This window comes from Nymphaea colorata, chromosome 7 (assembly GCF_008831285.2).
Source record: "Nymphaea colorata isolate Beijing-Zhang1983 chromosome 7, ASM883128v2, whole genome shotgun sequence".
Lineage (NCBI taxonomy): Eukaryota > Viridiplantae > Streptophyta > Magnoliopsida > Nymphaeales > Nymphaeaceae > Nymphaea > Nymphaea colorata.
In genome coordinates this window covers 3937123-3961343 of record NC_045144.1, presented here as the reverse complement: position 1 = coordinate 3961343, position 24221 = coordinate 3937123, and the positions used below count along the sequence as shown (strand labels likewise).

Below are 24221 nucleotides of genomic sequence, written 5' to 3'. Positions count from 1 at the left end.
AGCTAAGGACACGAACCCAAGCTGCAAGATCACCTAGGGGCTGGGGATGGTTTACCCGTTTTAGGGATTGTATGTGGCAGATTGTTTGTGGGTGTTGAATGGTGCATGTTGAGTGAGGCTAGAACTAAATTTGTAAGCTACGCTTGCAAGGCCTAAAACTGATAGTCTTTTAATAGGTTCAGCCCTAGTTTAATGTGGAGAAGCCCTTCTTGTACCTCTACCCTTGGGAGATTTTAGCGGGGGTTGTGTCCAGCAAGTGTAGAAAATTTTATAAGGCCATCAATGGGCCAATAGGATTTACCACCGCAAGGATCTTGAGTGCTTACGGCTGCAACTTTTGGCGTTGGCATCGGCTGCTTCATCTTCATTTTCAGCCGCCTACATCTCCGGCCATAACAGGTTCCTCCCCTTTCCGCTGGCCGACAGCAGCACCCATACTATCGACCAGCACCGTCCGTTGGTCGGTGACCACTGAAAGGCGCTGGCCAATGCCTTGACACCGCCATTGGCCAGCAGAAGGGGAGAAGCCCATGCCACTTCGTTTCCTTCCCTCTTCCTCTTCCCATCTTCCATTCCACGGGACCCCGATTACTCAAAAAATAATAAAAAAAAACAAAAGAAAAAGTAAAGAGCTTTAAAGTCACGGCTATATATATATATATAATCATTTAATTGAGTAGTTTAGATCAACTTGGAGTGTGTCAATTACTCACTTTAGATACGGGTACAGTGACACAAATACATGCATCTTACTGGAATACCCATGTCACTTAACATTAATAGTATTTGTAATAGGTAAAGAAGAGTTGCTAAAACGAATGGACCATTGAATGAGTGTAGTTGCACCGTTCGTCCTGATTGCTTCGGTTGTAAGCCATGATGATCAGCGATCTTTCCAACAACACAGCACGGTTCTTGCCTGAATTGGTCGATTTGTTTTTTTCCTGAACAAGCTTAAAGATAAAAATCACTGAAACTTCGCTTTACCTAAAATTGTCCAGTTATATCTTTACGGGAGTTAACTTCCCTCGTCGCGGTCATAGCCTCCCTACTATCCCAACTTATTTGGGCCTTAACATGCCTGTTCATAAAATGAATATCAAAACATGCCCAACACCTCAAATGTATGGGTGGGGACCAAATTAGCAACTGTAGCATTAACAGCCTCTTTATGATTTTATGTAGTTATTCATCGCAATAGTCCCATCTTCAGACTTATGTATACGTATATGCTTCAATTGTGAAATAAGAAGGAAAAATCAACCTATCCATGACAAGAGAAACATGGGAGAAGTAAACCACGGCATATGGGTCCAATCAAATTCTGAAATACACATTTAACGTCCGACCGACAAAAGGTCAAACCATATCCTGGTCCTGCTCTGACGAATAGGAACAAAGTTGATTTCCGTTTATTTGTTCAGAACACCAATCGATTCATCATAAGCAATGTGGGTAGTATGCGTGTGCGCGTGCAATTGGACTACTAGTAATTGTTTAATCGTAAACCAACAATCGCGATACGTTGGCATCAAAGAATGATGACCTCTCAATAACTCCAACGGGCCCGATGTTTCAGTTTAAGGATAGAATACATCGAGAAGAGCCTTCCTCAGAGTACCTATTTCATGGATCCAGAGGGGAGAGAGACAGAGATGGGGACAGAGATGGGTACAGAGTGTAACGTTTTGTTCTCGAATACATAATTATAGATAGTCACCAAGCATCAGAGCTGTCACCTTTCGAATGGAGACACGGGCATGTCATATCCAGGTGTAACCTTCCGTAAGGGGGTCATTTTGTTGAAGTTGCAGGTCACAAAAGAATATCAAATGACGGACGGGGTCGGACAATTTACCTCCATTTGGACTCCAATTCCAAGTAGTTTCATAATTGTCTGTGCAAGCCCGCCTGAACCCCCAGACTTCTTAACTTTCTCATGCATTGCTACTTAATCTCCCACAGCATTTGACGCATAAACACCATCTAGATCCGTGAGACCGAGCTGCTTTCATTGGCTTTGCCTGACATGCGAACGTGTCAATGAAGGAAAAAGTTAGAAGCAGATGGAAGAATTTTAACTCTCGTCAGGCCTCGAGTCATTATTTTATTGACAAGCCATCACTGGCCGGCATATCCTGCTTTAAAATGCATACCTTTCCCTTGCGATGCCCGAAGGTTTTCCAGCAAAGGATTCCATTGCAACCAGGCGCGGACTCATATCCACCCCTACAAAGAGTATCAACCCTCTTAACACATTTTAGAAAACATGCAAGTCGGGACATAATCCCAAGCAAAAATCAAACCTAATGCCTCTAATTTTAAAGTGTCGGCACTTTGATAGTTCAGCAATTGCAATTGGCACTACTGAGATCGAAGGACAAGCTAGAATGACCACTAGCAGCCGACATGGGTCATAAGAATGACTTACGTGTCAGAATCATATTTGCAGCTCCTCATGTGAAGTAAGCTAGGCGAAAGAGGACAAGGATTATCCAGGTATTTTTGAACTTGCACCCTGCTTCCAATGACCCCTATGGACGGGCTTCTAGGATTCACATCCTCTCCAGGATGTCCAATTGCAGCAACAGGTTGCATCACAGAGGCAGTTTCGTTATGACTGAAGAAATCATCCTGCGAGGTTACTTGATTCCGCACATGCTTTGGCTGGCCAGTTGATCCTAGTGGACCTTTCTCTACTGCCTGCAACCAAGCAGATTCCAACTTCTGCTCGTCGACAACAGCGTCTGTGCTATCAACAGCAATTTCATTATCCAAATATTTTCTAATATAAGATCCTCCATTTCCCTCTATTGGAAACACTGTCAAACTTGATCTGTTGAAGTTATCCTCCAGTAAAGAAGAGCCATCACAAGAATCATCAATGCTGTCTTCCAAGGTATCAGGATTATTCCGGCTGGAAGTAGTTGCTTCATTCCGTAATTGTCCGCCATAGTGATTGCCTCCATTGGTATTATCTGTTCTCTCCTTAACCATGGTATGACTAGACCCTGTCTGCTTTCTTGGTGAGACACTTGGTACCTTAACTGAAAATCTGGAAGACATGTCGGCCATTTGAGATAGAAGTCCAACCGAAACCTTTACATTGTGTCTCAAAACAATTTCCATTGAGTTCGTTATGCTTTTTAGAAATCGCTCAGCCCTGTCTTTCTGATCTTGGTGTTTAAATGCTATACAAGCAATTAGTGCACCTGCAAATAGAAAAGCATTGCTACTGTTAGGCTTACCCAGATGCTTGCATCACTAATTCTAGAATGACAATAATAATTAATTCCTGGCCTAAAATCGGCTTGCTTTTCTAATACAAGTGTAATAGGTAATACTGGTGCATCATGGACATTTATCCATTTCATGGAACACAATGTACTAACGTTTTTCTGGTGTTAATGTTGATTATACATTAACAGGTTTCCAAATAAAAATTTAAATTAACAGAATATATGGCATATAGAACAGAGTAGTAGGCTAGATATCTGAATGACTAAATTTTGAACTTCATGAAGCGCAGGAAGCAATCCCAGAAAAGAAGGTATCCACCTCGACAAACTATTAGCCAAGTAAAAAAGTTTAAGATGAGCAAGTACAGTACCCAATATACGAATAGTTGCCACCAAATAAGCAAATACCTACACCAATAACTATAAGCACAACAAGCATAAACAGAGTACATTGGAAGATGTGAAATAAAGAACAAGAAATTGCAATTCCTCCAAAAGCCTTCACTTACATTTCTGGGTTACATTGCACAGAACTAACACAAGAAAAAGCAAACATGTGGTGGTCCTTTTTCCTATGAAATTCACAAAGCAAAGAGTTGAAAAAAAAATACCAGAAAAATCAGAAAGGGCATCTAATATTGAGATTTTCACATAAACTAGATAAGGATCCACATCCAATGACATAAAACTTACTGTTTTCTTCGTAAACTGACACTAGCTTTCCATCACTAAACAGCAACTGCCTTAAAGTCTTCGAGTGGCACCTTTCTACAACTCTCCTCCAGATCTCATCCAGCTCACATGTGCTTATGTGTATAAACCCACTCACATTCGCCTGAACATCTTCATCACCCACAGCTGATGCACCCTCCATTGATTTGCTGCATGTCAGCAGATTATCATTGATATCCATTTTAGAATCACTAGATGAAGGACCACCAGGGTAAGAAGCATTTTCATTTGCTGATACGGAAATGGGTAATGATGCTGCCTCCTCATGCTTGTTCACACTCCCTGTCATTTTATGCTGAATAGTTCCTTCAGTTTGCATGTTATTATGCTCCTTTAAGTCATCAGCATGCCTAACATTTTGTTTGGTTTTATTTGGAGCGAGAGAAGGCTGATTGTTAGAGCCAATCTGCAAGAGAGCAGCAGTAAACCATGTTGACCTATCACTCGAGAGGCGGAGCTGCTTTTCTGCTTCAGAAAGAATTTTTAGAGCATGCCTTAGACTTTCCAACTCGGCTTCGGTCACTGAATGGTGGTTTCAAAAGAAAGTGCAAAAATCAGAAAGAGAACTATAAAAATGAGTGAACACGTCAAGTAAAATTGCATTATAACCATGCCTCTGAAGAAGCTTTAGTTTCTCAAGCATCCCTCGTTCCCTTTTATGTTCCTTTTCTAAAAATTACTAGCCTAGGTACTTCTAATGAACTTCATCTTTTGTTGTCTGTTTTCCTGCTTTTGTGAAAGAAGACCAAGACATGTAATATCGATGCTTAAAAGTGCCTCTTGTAGTCTGTACTTCAGGGTTTTAGCACTGTCATGCTCCTCACATGAAAACCTCTCTGTTTGCATACGGTGTTCATAGTTGGATAATTGTGCCTTTTGATTACGCCTTATCTTGTTTTAACAGTGTGGACCAACTTTAGGAGTGCAGAACAGTTTAATGCAAAGAGAAGCTTCTATTGACATGGAAAAATCCACATGTTTTAAACTTCTGTTGCCGTGATGCTTCTGTTGCCGTGATGCAATCTCTACAATCTCTCTCTCTCTCTCTCTGTCTCTATCTCTCTCTCTCAATCTAGCATGATGTGTGCTTGGATACAACATTCATCTGTGAATCACTATGTGTTTGCATGAAAATGGCAATAGTTCAACTTGTTTTAACATTGTCGACCAACTTTAGGAGTAAGAAAAAGCCAAGATGTTTTCAATCTTACGTGAAAACCCTCTCTGTTTTGAATATTGTGTATTTTGATGAATGTGAGCTCTGTGCCATGTTCGCATTTGGATGAATGTGTTTGCATAGTTAGCCTTATCTTGTTTTGGCAGTAAGGACCAACTCTAGGAGTATTCAACAGTTCAATGCCAAAGACAAGCTTCTATTGACATGGAAACAAATGTTTTCCACTTCTCTTGGTGTGACGACGATGTACTCTCTCTCTACAGTTGTGTTTGCATGGTGATAATACTTAATAGTTTCATTTTATTTTAACATTATCGACCAACTTTAAAAGTGTGAAAAAACCGAAACATTTTCAACTTTGGTTGGCATGATTATAATGTAAACTTTATAATTTAAAGGAAAGAAAACTATTAACCTAGAGAATAAGGAAAACTAAGTCAATTAGGCACATTGTATTTTCTGGTAAACAATGCAGACATGGAGATGTTCCATTTATGCAGACATAACAAAAAAAATCAGCTACAGTGTGTGGAGCTGATCCTAACTGATTTGCTTCTATGCTGGGCCTACATATAAATGAGAGCAGAAAATGAAGCTTCCGCATTTCAATGTAAAAGACATAGGCCTGCAGCAATTAAACTATGATTCACAGTAGCAACAACAGGAACATCTTTAAAATTACCCAGGAATGGTCTTGCACATTCTTCTCTTCCTGAACTGAAAAGTACCTTCTTGAAAATCAAAGAATTTTCAAAATTTGAAATGAAACCTTTCACTAGCATGATTTCTACTGAAACACATACTTAAAATTGTACATTTTATGCAATTGTCTAGCATTTTCCTACATACCATGGAATAGCAAGAATGTTCTATTAGTGCTTTTCCCAAATTTCCCTCAAGCTCAAAGCTTCTTTTGGTGGACTGGAATATGATTCTTCCTACAGATTCCAGGAAGCCTGGGATGTATCATTTTCCTCAACTATGAAACGTGATGCCCAATGAAGGTGATTGGTGCATGTCATTTTAGGTATATACAAAGCGGTAGGCTTCCTTATTAATGGAACTACAATGGGGTACAAAATCTACCATCTGGACAGACTGGTGTGAAGTCCCCTGTCCTCAAAAGAGGATAGGCTTAAAAATGGCCAACTACGTTTAGTGGGCTTGCAACAAAGAGAAAATCATGTGGCTCCAGTCATTGAGTACTTCAGGCTCCAACCAAAGACCTTTTTTTTTGAAGGCTATCTAGAGAGAGTATTTGGGATACCCACAGAAACCAGAAAATGGCCATCTTCGTTTAGCAAGCTATGCTGGAAACCATTTTGATGCAGCCTAAGATGGGAAAGGATTTCATTTAGCCCCAAATCTTCAAGATTGAAGCTGAATATGAATCTACATGGCATCTATAGATGAAATATATCCTCACTTTGACAGGTGTCCTTGAGATTCACCAATCAAATTCCAATTTAGAACTCCCAACATATTGAGAAGATCGTTTTTTATCATCTTCAATAGACAGACACACAAGAAATATGTTCAATGAACAGTAGGTCGCTTAGGTCGAGCAGATGATGAAACCAAGGGATAAATATTTCACTGGTTCCCTCAAAACTGGACTACAAGCATATCTGATTGACTTTAGACATGTAAGTTGCATATGCATTTTACAAAATACCAAGCAGGAAAAAGAGAGAGTGAGAAAAAGAGGCTTACAGCTTTGTTTATCAAAAACCGATCCATCACATTTGGTGTCCGCTAGTCTGTCAGTTCCTGCAATGATATCCATAATGAGAGCTGCTAACTGGGACATTAGAGCCAGCGGATCGACCCCCGTATCCAGCAGCTCTCTTGCTCTTTTAACTGTTTGTGAGGTATTGGAGGACATGGCTAACTCAAGAAGATCAAGCAATTTGTCATCCGAAACGACACCAGCCTATAGAAAGAAAGAGTCATCGGCGATCAGATGGAGAACGAGCATCAACATACAAAGCCCTAGTTAGCAAACGGCTCATAGTGAAACTTACAAAATCATTAACTAGAGATGCAGTGATCTTCTTCCCCAGCAAGCCCAGTTGCTCGAGCACCGTTTCTGCATCACGAAGAGAACCATCGGAATGCAAGGCTATCAAATCCAGTGCATCCGGTTCGACATCCATATTCTCTTCTGCAGCCAACATCCTGAGCCTTGGAACGATATCTGCTTCTTTGATCTTGGGAAAGAGGTACCTCTGGCACCGGGAAGCAACAGCACGGGGCAAAGTCTCCGGTTCCGTGGTAATGAATATGAAAACCAAATGGGATGGAAGTTCCTCCATCAGGTTAAGAAACGCCGTCCACGTCTTGATGGACAGCACATGGCATTCATCTATAAGAAGCACTCTGTACTTTGACTGCCGAGGGGACGCAGAAGCTTTCTCCAACAGCTGCTTCACTTTAGCCATAGCCTTGCCATTGGTGGCATCCAACTCTATGGTGCTGGCGCTTTTTCCAGCAACGCCGTCTATGCATTCCTTGCAAAACCCGCAAGGCTTGGCCTCATTCGTTGACAAACAATTCAGTGCGGCCGCGAAGATCCTGGCCACAGACGTCTTTCCGGTTCCTCGAGGACCTTGAAAGAGGTACATGGGCGCTATCCTTCCTCTGGACAGCGCGTTGACAAGCGATTGAACCACAATTTTCAGCCCTACCAGCTCGTCGAAGGACCTCGGACGGTACTTCTGGCTCAGACTCCTCGGCGTTTCTCGATCTGGCACCCCTCTGTCTCGACCTGTTCCGGTTGCCAATGCCAGCTGCTCGGAGGGGCTCTTGCAACAGGACCATCTTCTTCCATCCAGACGACTGGAAGCCTCCAGATCAAGCTCCCCGAAATCCGTCGACAACTCGTCGATTAGAGTCTCACCAGATGAACCCGCTCCGTGATCCCTTCCGTCGGTCAGCAGCAAGGGCAAAACCGGAGAAGGTTCAGTCGAGGCCTTGGAACATTTGCGGCCGAGCTGCGAGATGGAAGCCGACGGAGACAGCGACGGTGACGGCGATGGCGACCGCGAGCGCTTGGAGTACATGAACTGTCCTGCACAGAGGATGCTGCTCCCCCTGCTCCCGGGGCCCCGGCTCCTGGTTCTCCTCCTCCTCCTCAATGCATCGGAGAAGGAGGGAGAACAGCAAGAGCGAGGGGTCTTGTTGTACTTCATCTTCTTCGACCAATAGCAGGGGATGCCACACCCTTGGCCCCCTTGCACGTCCAGATAGTCGTCCAGTTCATTGTCGCCAAATGAAGTTGTCCCATCCCAAGAATCGATCAGGCTGGGGTTGCGCGTTGATGCGGGCGTGTAAGACGCCTCCTCCCTCCTGGAAGCTCTCAGCAACTTGGCCGAGCGGCTCCATTTCTCGTCCTTGGGGTTGATCATTTGCTCTTCTGAAGCCACGGAGTAGCCGCGCAGCAGGGGTGACTCGGCCCGCGCATGGGACGCCTCGTGGGATGAATCGTACAGAGAAACCCCAAACTCCCCGGAATTGCAGTAGTTCGAGCGTGCCTCCTGATTGGAGCGACCGTTTCTGGCATCGGTTTCATTGCTTTTTTGCCGGGGTTTCCTGCTGGGCCTCCTCAGGACCACAGGGGAGGACTCCTCGACGCGCTGAGCAACATCCTGAGGATCTTCCCTCAGGGAATCGCTGAAACTGTTCTCGCCCACTCCGGTGCTGCTCTCATTAACTGATCCTTGCATATCATCCCTGTTCGGATGAATCCGGCCGTTCTCGCCACCCAAAACGTTGGAGAAGGACCATTTCCCCTTGCCGCTGGACCGGTGCCTCCAGTTGTAGAGGAAGATGGACTTTTCTCTGCCAATGGGGACAGCCGGCTGCAAGCTCGAGTGGTCAAGCTCGAACAGCACCTCTGCGTCCTTCCGCTCAGGTACAGAGTTGGACATGCCGATCTCAGAACCTCCTCCTCCTGCTCTGGCACCAGGCGAGTGGCTCGGGGGAGCACAGATGGTGGAGAAGCGGGTAGTGCTCACTGGAGATCTCCAGGAGGAACATGTCTCCGGGTCGCGCAGAAATCGAGCCTTTCCAAGGGCACTGAGCTCCTTCTTCAGGCGGAGCTCGCCCGAATCAGTGGAGTGCCTGACCATCCTCCTCTCAACCATCACGTTGCTTCTTGAAAACTGAAACACCAACCACCACTCATAGGAGAATGTTGATAGCAGCGAAGAAGGAAAGCAAGCTGAAGCGGCCACAACCAGAGGGGGGCCTAATTAATTCCGTCATTAATCGATTCTTTCTCCTTTTGTGCATTTGGCAACCCGGCGAGAGGTGTTTCACCGTCTCACTCCCAGCCGCTGCTTCCCAGCCAAATGCTCTATAATCCGAGCGATTGCACAGCGATTTACAGCTCAACAAGAAGAAACTACCAAACATGTAATGGACAAAAGGCGATCTCTTGGTGCCCAAATTAATTGGCAATAGAAAAGGGGATCCCAAATTAATTTGTAATAAACATGGAGATCCTTCCAACTAAAGAATCACATAACAGACGAGAGCAGGAGCAACTTCAGCGAGAAAAATGAGGAGGGGTGAGGAAGGAAGTCTCACAGGTGAATGGGAAAGAGGTGAAGAGAGGACGGAGGAGGAGGAGATTATTAGAGAGAGAAGGAAGTAGAGTAGAAGAAGCCGCGTAGATTGGAGCACTGATTCAGATCTGATGAAACTCTCAGAAAGCGTGATTACTAACAGCATCAACTCTCTGCCTGTCTCATTGTCTGCGCTTTTCTTTTTCTTTTTTTCTTTTTTCTAACTATGGTTAATGGGCATGCCTCTGCATCTCTCTCTCTCCAGGTTCCTTCGTTTTGTTTGCAAATTGCAATTGGGGAGTTTCCCCGAATGGCGCCACTCGATGCCCTTACAAATACACAAAAATCAAAAACTCCCTCCAAAGAGGGAGTAGCCGTTGTTGCTTGTTGCAGCGCACGTGGACGCAGAAGAAAACACCCCCCTCTCCTCTCCCTTTACTGTGTTTTTCATTTTTAAACTCCCCCCACCACCACCGCCGCTCTCTGCCGCACTCCGATTCTGACTCTCTTTTCTCGCCATTGGACTCGCTTGATGGGGGCGGCTGCTTCTGTCTGGATCATCTCAATAACAAATCACTGCGGCAGAAAGCAGCAGAACTCACCGGCTCAGACCAAGTCGACCCAGTGGTAAAAGCTTTGCGATTTCACTCCGACCATAGCTCTACAGCAGAAAGCATCGGAAATTACGCAACCAGCGGACGACCGCTGACACTTACTCGGGTCCACTCCTTTTAGTGACAGGTTTGACTGGAGGATTCCGACGGTAGGTGCTCCCCAACACCGTGTGCGTAACTCTGATCAGTTCCCTTCTTACTGGCTTAGCTAAGCAGTGATTCTCTTTTAAAAGCCCATTTGTTCAAAAATGAAACGAGGGAGGAGCAGCAGTGAGCTGCCTGCCTTTTGCCAATGGCCCACTGCCACTGCCTTCTGTCGCTTCAAGAGATCACGATGTAAGGGCCTTACGGGCAGCAACAGGGGGAAAATGAAGAAGAAGAAAGGGAATCCGACATTGATCTAAGACTCCTATATCCTATAAATGCTGAGATTGAGGGGAGTTCTCTTACTCGATCTCTGACGAAGCCCTGTTTGGTTGAAGGAAGTTCTTCAATGGATTAATGGTGGGCCTGGTGGCTCGTGGGTGAGGTCTCTTTCCTGGGGAAAAAGGAGAAAGAGAAAAGGAGGGAGGAACGGAGGGGCCTACAAAAACAAAAAAACAAAGGCAGTTGCCGAAGGCAGACACTTATCGACGATGAGGACAAGTGACATCCTGCGGTCTACTAAAAACAGAGAGACTGGGATTTCCAACAAGCTCTAACTCACAAAACGTCAAAAAAAAAAAAACACGCCCCCCCATCCGCAGCGACCTTGTGGACCAAGGGAAATGGATGCCGAAGTTCTAAGATCTGGCCTGACTTATTTGAGCATTCACACAGCACTGTGGAGATGTTACTTTATTGTTAAAGCCGTAACAAGTAGAACCATTGGGAGTCTTCATTGCCTGGGGGCTTCCACACCATTACTGCTTTTTGTCCTCTGAAGCAAAAAAAAAGTCCTCGATTCTTTACAGTTTTGTAGATGGTACAGCTTAAATGGGAGCAACCCGCGAGGGTACACATGCTACACTGTTAGCCAACCATATGTGTGAGTATGCATCAAATTTCGATTTAGATCAGCTTTTTGAATTTTAAATTGACAAATGGATGCAAACGTCCAGACCTATTTGCATATAGAAAAACCGTCCCCAAATTAATTGTGAAAAATTAAATCTTGTAAAGTATCAATCTGCCACACTCTTCAAAGTTGAATGAAATATAAAATATCAGGTTTGGACGATTTTGACGATTCATTAACGACATCATCTAGTGGATTGATTGTGTACTTGGCGAAGCATAGGTACCTTTCCTCTTTCTTAGAAACATGGCATTGGGTCATAAAATACCATTCGATGGATTCACCCACACATATTGTTTAGTGCTACTGATGGAGAAAGAAGCTGAGTGCTCTTAGGATAGCCTCATCGTGTGTTTCACTTCATAGAAATGGGAAGTCCTGCTCTTGTTCTTGACTCTGGCCGACCGAGTAGCAAGCGCAATGGATATTGATCATCTAGGCGATGGGAGAAGGACCAAGATCAGCACCTTACAAGTTTGGTCTTCAAAAAACTCGGGTGAAGCTAGAGAATTGACAGTTGTATACGCACAAATTTCGCTATATCAGATGCATCACTATTTCTTAGTGGTAATTGTTTTCTCAAGATGGTCTTCCGTTTTCCATTTGAATTGCATGGTTTTAACAACGGATATATATACATATGTAAAAAGGAGGCGCAATTATGTTGAACTGAGAATTCCAAGGGGGGATGGTCAGGCGTTGATGAAAAATTTAATCCAAACGGTCTGTTTTCGTATATGATGAAGCCCTTGTACGAAATAGAAAAGTCTCCATTGGGAGGGCCAGTCTGCCCGTGGGGGATCCCCCACGGCGGATGCTGAGCTTGAAGCCGACATATGTAACAATAATGGAATGAATTGTGAATTGACGTTTGAGGAGGTCGGACCAGGTGGCCCATAATGAAATCTTTGTTAAAATTATGCCGACTCGGATGCCGTAGTTACCGCGATGCATTGCATGCATCAATCTCAGTTTCATTATCCATTACTGCTTCACTATTTATTTATTAAAGGAATTTTTGAACCTTCCTAGTTAAATATTTCTCTTTTGTGCTCGTATAACTTTTCTTGAAACGCTTAGAAAAAAAAAAAAAAAAGGGTTCTTGTTTTCCCTTCTCTTTAACCCCATCGAAATAATCAAAGACCATCGTTTTCCTTTGCTCTCTGCAATTCATAAAGATTGGTGAACCGAACACGCTTCGATATTAAAGACGTAATCAAGTCAGTTTGGACTTACGTGCAGAATTATCAGATTCCTACTCTCAAATAGAGGAGACATTTTCGTGTCCTCTGCCCAGCTCACGCCGTTCAAGAAGAAGAGAACATGATACCAGATTTATAATGAGGCTCAATTAGTAACCGAAGAGGCTAAGTCTCGAGGCCGTGGCCGGTGGTGGAGCACATGGGCAACCGTGATTGTCAACAGTCGGTCACATCCTGCATTTATTCATCAGGAGAAGGGGAAAAAGAAATGAAAATAGCAGAAGATCGAGTGGTGGAACACCTTATGGCGTACGTCTCTCTAGGAGCCGGACAAAATCACTCAAAGAAGCAGCCGGCCGGCTGGCCGACATCACCCGTGCCGTGAGGCAGCAACTTCACGAGTGCTTGACATAATCGAGTGAGCACGTGGAACGAAAAGCGTTTGCATCAGCACCATCAACCCATAAGATCGAAAAGGCATTGCTAATTGAAATTGAACAAATTCCCTCCAAATAACACCCCTGTTCATGAAGATCAATGATATTTTTTTTCTTTTTCTATTGTTGAACCCAGAAGCCACAAGTCAAATCAGAGGAGAGATAGCGCAGCAAAGTATGGTTACTTGCATTAAAATATATACGTACTGGTTATTTGGGAAGTTAAGGGCCCTGTGCGGCTCATATGTTGCATGTAAAATAACGCATCTCCTTCCTCCGCCATTAGATTAGAGTGGGATCAGCTTGCTTCGGCATTATGTAAGAATGGACGTTCATGTTTGAACCAACCACTGCCACTATGCCTGTCCCCTCAAGTGCAATGGCATGCTTCAGTAGGCCGCTGCTCCATCCCTTCCCATTAGAACTTAGCTTTCCTGCAAAGAGGTGCGATTTCTACAGTTCTTCTCCCGTCTGCTCAACATCAGGAATAACCAAGGAACTAAAAAACTGAATTGCTTACTTGATTTCGTATTTCCTTAAAAAACTCGGAAGCTCTAAGTTACTTACGTTCATAGTCTCTTAATTTTGTTTGGATTCTGCCTTGTAGATGTACAATCTAATTATCAGAAACCATTTTAAACACAGATCACTTTCCTGCGCTACTGAAACAGCGATACCATTCATGCTCTGGCTCGGGTAGGTTCTAACTAAATGACTCATTTCTACTTGTGGGTAGCAAAAATAAACTCATCAGCACACAGAATCGCAACTCTAGGTGCTCAGCGGCGATCGACTCATGCAAGCACGTCGATTGACAACTAATGTAGTCAATTATAGAATACGTTACCTTTATTGTAAAACTACTTATTTTAAGGCACCAAAGAAATGGTATCTTATAATTAATTTAATGTAAAAGAACTCAGTAATGTGTTCGTTTGGTAATTCCATAGCTTTGGAGTTCAAATTTTTGAAATTAAATAAGCCAGTCGTCTCAGGTTGACCTACAAATTGGTCGGTTTTGATCAGATATCAGATCCAGAGGCATCCCACATTTAGATTTTAAAATAGAATCCAGGTGATTTGACAATTTGTTTGAATGTCGGATCGGATCTCAAAATTAATCAGACAGTTAGGTCAAGAACAAGTTCTATGTGAATAAAGAGCACATCTCTTTCCTTTCATGTGATCAGATCCTATGTTTTTGGGTTCTTTTTATTGCACCTGGCAATATCACATTTTTTTTTCTTTCTTTGATTTGGAGTCAGATACAGCTAAAAAACAGATTTGGGTTCGGGTACAGATATGGGTCGGGTCTAACAGTACATTTCATATGTAGATTCAGACATCTTAAGATCAGATTCAAATACAGTGGACTGGTTTTAGAATGCGTTGAAGTCAATCCTTATGCATGTCAGAAGGTTGTATGGCTGAACTCTCTCTCTCTCTCTCTCTTTCTCTGTAAGCTTGTGAAACTATGTTCCATGATGAGCATCACATGTGATACCTTAGATGGTTAATTATGCAAACTCCATGTGAAGAAACATCCGGGCTGGGTTGGTAAGATTATCTCATACTTTTGTGAGTTTCGATTATCTGGATTTGAATAGCCGACATCTCCACCATTATCCAACCATTAACAATGCAGGTAGTGGACACAGATGAAGAGTCAAATGACAATGCTTAGACATGCAAAAACATTTCCGATAACCATATGTTACCGGAGTTTGCAAACCTATATAAGTCTAAGCAGGTAGCTACATCCTATTTCCTAAAGTTGGCAGAGAGTTGGTTGATGAGGCAACATCCAAACATGTGCTTTTCTCATTATGGTTCCCTCAAAAGCCGGAGATATATGAATACAAAATTGCCTAAATAAAGATTTCCTTTATAGAACAATAACTTTACGCACATAAACAAGCCATCATTTGGAATTTCAACGCACTGCTACTTGCATGCTCTAGATGGTTGCTCCATGATCGCTGTTCAGGAAAAACAATTCTTCCTGTCATCGTCTAGATATGTGATTCAGGGCAGGACCAGACCTGTCACTCTCCTGGGTCCAGTTCCTCGCCCCAGGTTTCACATTCGGGCATCAGTGCAGTCATTGAGCCTTCAGCCATGGGATCCCCTGTGGACCCAAAGCCTACATGAGAGGATGTTCCTCTGCGTAGATACTCAAGGCAGACCAAGGGTGAAATGTAAATTTGGTTTACATGTTATTTTGTTATCTATTTTGTTAGTATATTCATTTTGTATCTAAGTGAGTCTGTTTGGATTTGGACACTTGTTAAGAACCCGACCTGTTGCTATTCACGTCCATATAAATGGACGACAATGCTATTTTGTATACAGTTGATGTCAAATGAAGTTAAAAGGCTACTTTTGTTTTATGTTGTCTTCCTTGTTATTTTTTAGTGTAAGAGCTTTAGTTTGAAGTTTCGTTCATAGTTCTCGTTCATCTTCAAGTTAGTTGTTTATCTGCAAATTGGTTTGCATCAAACTGGTATCAGAGCAAGGCTTCGTCCCTGCCCTATCGTGCCATGGCTACAAGAGAAATGGCTGCAAAAGAACCAAAAGAAAAAAAAAAAAGTTAAACGATGTTGCTGCTACAGGAACACGAGTTATAGAGCCTGCATCAAATGTAAATGAGAAAAATCAAACAGAAATCATGCAAACGAAAAAAGATAAGCTAGAAGTTGTACAGCAGACTCTGGCAAAGCATGACTCTGAAATCACCCGTATGGGGCAGGATCTTGCTATCGTAACCAAAAATATTGATGAAATCAAAGGAATTGCTTTGCTTGGTTTTGCAGAACACGCAGAACAAAAACGAGAATCACCAGGTGTTTCCTACTGCAAACCGTGTTCCCAACTTCTGCGCAATGGGAGCTGAAGAACAATTACGAAACCACCTTGCCAAAGACATTGGGATTTTGAGGGGAACTGCGTCTGGTGGGAGTTCTGCCGGAGACCCGTCGCTGGCTGGCGAACCATATCCGACATCAACACCCCCTGCCGGAGTTCCTTTGCATTTGTCTAGAGCGTCTTCCCTACAGTGTGTGGAAACGACAACCCTGCCCACCAGTCAGCAGGCGGTGCCGCTCTGTTCGGCGATGGGAGCAACGGAGGCGACGGCTTTTCCCATCACGATGACCAGGTGAATCATGGCGGGCTTCGCCCTTTTCGTCGCCGGCTGGTGGTGGAGGTGTAGACGTTGCAAGCTGTTCCGCTCGACGAAAGGGGGAAAACTTGGTGGCGCCTCCGTCCAACCGACCGCCGCCCGTCGCACTGCCTCTTGCCGTCGCCCTGCCTCCCGTCGCAAATCATGAACCGAGGGAGAGTCACCCTTCACCGCTCACCCACCATCATTACAGGTGGGGGGCAGTGGGCGCCCCTCCCCCTGCCGCTGGTTTCCTGTCTCTGCCTCACGCAGAAAGGGGAAATGTCGAGCCCGACTGCTCGACTTCTTTCGAGCTGCTCGACAGGTCGAGCCGGTCTCTCACGAGACCGGTTCGGACTGAATCAGGACGTGCCCCCGATTCGGATCCATAACACCCGACTCATGGGTATATGGGTCCGAATCCGGGCCCAAGTTACATAAATACCCCTTTTTCAACTCGGTTTAGATCCGTTAGTGTCCCCAAATCTGATCCAAACCTATAATTCTAGCCTCGAACCTGCCCCATGACCCAACCAAGACCATAATCGGACCCGAAACCCTCCCATTTTGTTTCCTAGACCGGATCAAAACCAGATCCATTCTCTTACGGTTTTTGGATTGAGTTCAAATCTAGCCTTCTATCCACAAAACTCGATCCAGAATCCAACCCAAACCCTTATCCAAACCCCTATCCAAATCCGTTCACAAACCCATACCCAAATCCACATGTGAATCATTTTCACGCCCCATATCCATTCCCAAATCCATACCCATATCCCTATCCGACTTCCCATGTTACCCAAGCCCCAGATCCAGTTCCATTTTGTGCATGTGTAGTCACGGAGCCGCCACTACCGCAGGCTCCACCATAGAGGTGTCAGCGGATGGGTCCCCTTGCAGATCAGACCCGCCCGAGGCCACCTCCTATTGAGTCGTACCGACCTCGTGCACCAGCTGAGAATGACAGCGACTCAGCCTATTCAGATGATGACGAGTTTTGGCGTGCGCATCCAGCAGGACCAGTTGACGATCGACACAGGTGTACCGCTGATCGTCCAAATCGCCCCGCCATATATGGAGTGAGGTTGGACCTTCCAGAGTTTGTTGGGCGATTCGATGCACAGGAGTACATTGACTGGGCGTACACAGTCCAGTTTTTCTTCGACTACCACTAGGTGGAGGAGCATCACAGAGTGCCACTTGCTGCGACTAGACTACGTGGGCTTGCACAGACATGGTGGTTTGAGCTTCAGAGATCGTATGAGCGACGCAGTCAGCGACCAGTGCAGGTTTGGGGGGAGATGCAGAGGCTGATGTAGACCAAATTTGTACCTTCGGACCACGTTGAGAGGGTCTACAAGGAGTACCTCAATCTTCGTCAGGGCTCGAGATCTGTAGCGGATTACACAGTAGAGTTTCATCGACTGTCACTGTGTGTCCAGATTGTGGAGACTGAGCTTCAACAGATTACCAGGTACATTTCTGGTCTTCATCTCTTTATTTCTGATGAATTTAATTGTACCAGAGTAGATACTCTAGATCAGGCAAGCAGTTATGCAATGAACATAAAAGAAACCTTGAAACTAAGCATGAAACCAGAGTGTCTAGGGGTGATGCCTCGTATCGCCCCAAGTTAAGTTTTTCAACTAGGGGAGTTAGCTCCTCGAAACCTGTTGAGTCCAGACCAGTACCACCTTCTCCTAGTAAAGGCGAGCAATCAGGTCCAGCCTATAACACCAATCTAAAACTCATAGTTCTGACCAAACCATCTGTCGTTTTAGGTGTCATGAGTTAGGTCACTTGGCTTCAAAATGTACAAATTCCCAAAAGAAAACTCACTTAGCAGAGACTATAGAGGAACCACCAGATTTTGATGGTAAGGATGTCTCGAGTGGCTCATCTGATGCAAGTTCTGATCAGGATGATGTTGTAGACTTTGATGGTGATGACATAAGCAACCTACTATCTATACGTCACGTCTTGACTGCACCTAAGGGAAAGTCAGATTCTTCATGGTTGCGTAGTAACATTTTCAGGACTCGATGCAAGTGTGAGGGATATATTTGTGATGTGATTATTGACAGTGGTACGTGTGAGAACCTAGTTTCACAAGAAGCAGTTACTACCTTGGGCCTGAAGATCTAGAAGTGCACTTAACCTTACAAGATGGCTTGGTTTAAAAAGGGAGAAGAAGTTCATGTCACCCAACGGTGCCTAGTAAAGCTTTCTATGGGAGCACTTTACCTGGATGATGTGTGGTGTGACGTTGTTCTAATGAATGCATGTCACATCCTTCTTGGTCGACCTTGGCAATATGATTGAAAGACTGTTCATGATGGGCACAATAATACCTATTCATTTAGGTTTAAGGGCCAGAATGTTGTCTTGCTACCCACTAAGGAAACCACAACACAACGAGTTGGTCGTCCAGTGCAACCATCAAGTTTTGTGGGGTTATCTCGTAAAGAATTCTTGGATCATTGTAACGAAGATGGATTTTGCTATGCTTTGATTGTTAAACATGTGTTTTTGATCTCTTCAGACATTCCAAAAGAGGTAGCGCCACTCATTTCTGAGTTTGAAGACATTATGCCAGACGATCTACCTCTGGGATTTCCACCAAACCGGGATGTTCAACATGCTATAGACTTTGTTCCGGGTGTTAGTTTACCCAACTTACCAGCTTATCGGATGAACCTCATCGAGCATGCTGAGTTGCAAAGGCAAGTGAATGAATTGTTGCAAAAGGGTCACATTCAAGAAAGTGTTAGTTCATGTGCAGTTCTAGCTTTACTAACCCCAAAGAAAGATTGCACGAAATGGATGTGCGTGGATAGTCGGGCTATCAATAAGATCACTGTTAAGTACCGTTTCCCCATTCCAAGATTGGATGATATGTTGGATATGTTAGTGGGAGCTCAAGTATTCTCGAAGATTGACTTGAAAAGTGGATACCATCAGATAAGAATTCGGGAAGGAGATGAATGAAAAACTGCGTTTAAAACGCGAGATGGACTCTATGAGTGGTTAGTTATGCCATTTGGACTGTCAAATGCACCCAGCACCTTCATGAGCGTCATGACACAAGTCCTTCGGCCGTACATTGGAAAATTGGTTGTAGTGTACTTTGATGATATTTTGGTCTTTAGCCTCACAATTTCTGATCACCTTGGTCACCTGCGTCAAGTCCTAAGACCTTGCGTAAGGAAAAGTTGTTCGTCAATGCCAAGAAATGTAGTTTCCTCACTTCGGACCTTGTGTTCTTGGGATTCATTGTTTCGTCAGAAGGAGTGCAGGCTAATCCCTCTAAGGTGCAAGCTATCGTAGATTGGCCAATGCCGAAAACAATAGGTGATGTCAGGAGCTTTCATGGTCTAGCCACTTTCTATCGCAGATTCATCAGAAACTTCAGCACCATTATGGCTCCTATCACGGAGTATCTCAAGGGTGAGACTTTAAGTGGACCAAAGCGGCTGAGGACGCCTTTTGCAATATCAAAGATCGGATGACTCATGCCCCCGTATTGGCTTTACCAGACTTCACGAAGGTATTTGAGGTAGAATTTGATGCCTCCAATGTTGGAATTGGAGTTGTGCTTAGTCAAAACAAGAAGCCAGTCGCTTTCTATAGCGAGAAGCTAAGTGGAGCAAAATGTCAGTACTCTACTTATAACTTGGATTTATACGCTGTTGTGTGGGCCCTTCGATATTGGAGACACTATTTAATCGACAAAGAGTTCGTTCTATTTACAGATCATGAAGCACTTAAGTATCTCCATAGCCAAAAGAAGATGAGTGTTCGTCACGTCAAGTGGGTTAATTTCATGCAAGAGTACCTCTTCTCCATTCGCCATCAATCAGGAAAGCGCAATAGAGTTGCAGACGCCCTTAGTAGAAAGAACAACCTACTGATGTCCATGTTTGTAGAGGTAGTCGGATTTGAAAGTTGCAAGGACATGTATCATGCTGACTCAGATTTCAGCCACATTTGGGATGAGTGCTCTAGTACGTCTCAACCTTTGGACTCTAAATTCTCCATTCACAATGGCTACCTTTTTTGTGGGAATAAGTTGTGTTTCCCTCAATATTCATTACAAGTGGAGTATGGTCGATCCCCCAACCATGTTGTTGGGTCTACTTACGACCTGAGTGATGTCCTCTTGGCACTTATAGTAAGTTAAGTCCTAGGAAATATGGCTCTCTCCATATCAGTCAACGTCTAGGAAAAAATGCATATCTGCTTGAACTTCCTGAGGATTGGCAAATTTCACCGATCTTCAATATTTCTGATCTGTTTCCCTACTCTAGTGACAATGATTCGTCGGGAACGACTTCTCTCCAACCAGGGGAGAATGATGCAGGGCAGGACCAGACCCGTCACTCTCCTGGGTCCAGTTCCTCGCCTCAGGTTCCACCTTCGGGCATCAGTGCAGTCATTGAGCCTTCAGCCATGGGATCCCCTGTGGACCCAGAGCCTACGCGAGAGGAGGTTCATCTGCATAGATACTCAAGGCGGACCAAGGGTGAAATGTAAATTTGGTTTACATGTTATTTTGTTATCCATTTTGTTAGTATCTTCATTTTGTATCTAAGTGGGTTTGTTTGGATTCGGGCACTTGTTCAGGACCCGGCCCATTGCTATTGACGTCCGTATAAATGGACAACAAAGCTATTTTGTATACGGTTGATGTCAAATGAAGTTAAAAGGTAACTTTTGTTTTATGTTGTCTTCCTTGTTTTTTTTTAGTGTAAGTGCTTTAGTTTGAAGTTTCGTTCATAGTTCTCGTTCACATTCAAGTTAGTTGTTCATCTGTAAATTGGTTTGCATCAATATGCCTTTCAGTGGATATAATTTGTAGGGTTTGTTGACACGAAAACACACATACATGCGTAATTGATATATATGTATACATGCGTAATAGATATATATGTATGTTTGTAGACATATGTTGCACATGCATCACGATACATGCAACTTTCAAAGTTTAGAAGCTTTATGCATACAGTTGAAAGGCTAGAAGAAGTTTCTGTTTCTTGTAGAGGGCCTGAAAGGGTGCAATACTGAAAAGTGACAAGATGGTTGGTTGTGCTGAAGAAAAATGAAACATCTAAAAGCACTGTTGAAACCAGAGAAAAAGTTGCAGAATCACCTAGACATGGAACTGTCTTAAAGAAAGACTTCTTTAGTGAGTAGATAGTGATTAGTTATATGAGTAGATAGTGATTAGTGATAATGGTATTTATAATTTTTTTCCATCCATGCTTCTTTGCTGCTATGTATTAATCTGAAGGGATTTAACTGTCCTACTTTTCTTCCAGAATGTAAACAGCTTATGAGGGAGAGGTAAATCCATCTTTGGTACCCAGAGGAAAAAAGAAGAGTGAAAAAGAATGTAGATTTATTTTCCTATTGTGATTCACGCCATTTGTTTTTCTACTATTTTTTGCTAAGAATCATTTCCAGCACTTTCCTACTTAACTCACACGGAAATTATCATAAAGGGAATTCAAGGGCATGGATGAGTTTGTGATTCCGATAATTGAAGACACTGCTTGTGAAGGAGAGCTGAAAGATTCTCTTGCTGAAGTAATAAGTTCAACAGAGTTCATAAAAAATGAAACTCATAAAGGGGTTTTGGGTGCTAATTGCAAAGTCAAAATTTAAGCAAACAGGAGTTGTTCTTAGGATGTCATAGACCTATTTCGAAGTCTATAATGCATCACACTTGTCCAAGACTTCCAACAATGTCGGACACTCTTAAGTTCAAACAGAGCTGCATATGCAAATGGTGCCAGCGAATGTGGAGTATCAACACTTGACAGGCCCCATTGAGCACATTCAACAACGTGGACACTTTTAGGTTCAATTTTTTTACTTTTGAAGTGCTGAGTTTATCACACACACGTGTCCCACATTTAGTATGCTCTGTTCGACACAACCAATAGCATTCGATGCTTGTCAGTTCAAACTTCAAACTGAGATTTACATGCAAGCAGTGTCAAGAAGTGATTGTGATTTTGTAAAGCATTGGTTTCCTTGGCCGCAGTGGACATCTAAAATATTTAGCTAACATGGATTAGAAGTAAGCTCGAAGTATCATTTTCAGACTGGCTTTGACATGAGGTCGAATGAAATTTATGAAGATGCTTTGCGGCTTCCATCTGTTTTGCCCAATCTCTAGAAGATTACCATAGTATGCAGGTTTTTTTTTTTTTCAAATATGTATTTATTACCAATGCGGTTTCACTGCATAACAGATTTCTGTTTATCCAAAGGCAACAGCAGGGCATGTATGCAACCTTGGGATGTATGTTTGTGGAGGTTCCTGGATCAGTAGTAAAACTCAGGTTTGTTCTGCCGTGTGTCTCTTCAGCAAACCTTGGCTTCTGCCTTCAATTGTTCATACAAGTGCTGGAAAATCGTCCATTGTTTGGTAAAACTGGTTCTATCTTGGTAAATTTTCTGGTTATGGTTTTACTTGCTATCCCTTTCCCACTAGTACCTGTGATTTCATTCTCGGCATGAAATTGCTCTTTGATTATGTTTTGGCATTAGGACCCTGACATTTTACCTACCTGATGGCTTGTTTCAGAGAATAACATTCTCAGTCATTGATAAAGTAATTGCTTTTCGTTTAGTTCTGATCATATCTACGGTGTTGACACAAGGCTTTCTACTCTGCCATTCTTCCCGTGTGTGAACATATATTCTTTCGTATACACATGCACCTTGGCAGAGTGGCACGGTATCTAGACTGAGATTCTGGCATAGGAAGGACTGCTATGTAATTGCAATTGCATCCAGTCTCTAGAGTGAGCTCGTAGCACTTAATTAGGCGCATCTGATCTGATGGTGTCAATGGTAAACGTCCAGTTACTAGAAACTAACGTTGTGAACTGCGACTTTCTGTTGCACTAGTATTTACCGTATTATTTAGCCTTCCAAGATTCCAGTGGAGCAATGATAACCACTAGCCTTCACCATTTTAAAAGTTTAATATGCTTAGGAGCGTAGTTCTGGCGATGGTCTTCTTATACAAGTTAGGTACAAAAAGATATATGTTTTGGTCCTATGTAAACCAATTTTTCAAAACTGATTAAAAAACCAATGTTCCACAAAACTAGCTTTTTTTACAAAAAAAAAAAAAAAAAGCAACAACAACAACAACAATACTTTTAAAGTATGTCATCCATACGGTACCTTCATTTATAAAAACCTTGCGCAATATGGTGGTTTTATGCACCTTTATTTTCCACTGGAATTGTTAGTCGTTCTGGGTTGCATTTCTGACATAGCTTATTTCAATTCAGCTTTTATCACTTTCAGTTTTTTATTATGAGTTCGTTTTGGTTTCATGTGTAGGTGTTATGGAACTGTATTTTTCTAGGCTCAGTTCTCTGATGTGGATGATCCCTGCACAGAGGTGCTACCTGCGGCTCCGTGGATTCCGTTAACTCAGATCATCAGAACTTCTCAAGTTGAGTAACTGAATCGTCCGTGAAATATGAGTATTCTACTGAGGACAGTTCCAGTATGATTCTGGAAATGCTATTGCCGAGGCCCGAGAGATGCCGCTTGCTGATGTTTAATTTGGAAAGTTAACAGAACTAGCGCCGGTTTCAGCCGACGCCGTTCCGCGTTCTCATAAATTTTCCACGGTCTCGCCGTCGACTTCAGTAGAAAGCTAGAGCGGTCAGGATAAATGCTGACGAGTAACGACAGCTTCCGCCACGGCGATCTATCTGTCGCCGCTTCATATGGCAACCTTCGGCTCCTACGGCGCTATTACGTCCATGGCCGTACGGCGAGTTCTATAGTTGTTAATCAGGGCTGCTGTATAGGTGCGGTTCTGAAGCATAAGATTGTTTGGAAGAAGAGGGCGATAGCTTTAGACAGTTCCAAGGTCCATAATTGGGAGCCAAATCAGATTGGCCTAATTACTTTCCTTATTTTTACAATTCATTGATAAATACATTAAAATTCTTTTTATTATAAGTAAAGAAGTTTAATATTTTACAATTTGTATTCGCCAGAG

General features: G+C 43.3%; 1 protein-coding gene across 1 annotated transcript; it reads right to left on the bottom strand.

Annotated features, from left to right (window-relative positions):
- Positions 1 to 1525: 1525 nt before the first annotated feature.
- LOC116257500 (protein STICHEL) lies at positions 1526 to 11060 on the bottom strand. The gene is made up of 6 exons (XM_031634323.2): positions 7173 to 11060; positions 6862 to 7081; positions 3933 to 4493; positions 2432 to 3212; positions 2157 to 2229; positions 1526 to 2024 (listed from the first exon to the last, which is right to left on the bottom strand). The coding sequence occupies exons 1-6, from the start codon at positions 9291 to 9293 to the stop codon at positions 1938 to 1940; spliced, it is 3843 nt and encodes a 1280-aa protein (XP_031490183.1). The 5' UTR covers positions 9294 to 11060; the 3' UTR covers positions 1526 to 1937.
- Positions 11061 to 24221: the final 13161 nt, after the last annotated feature.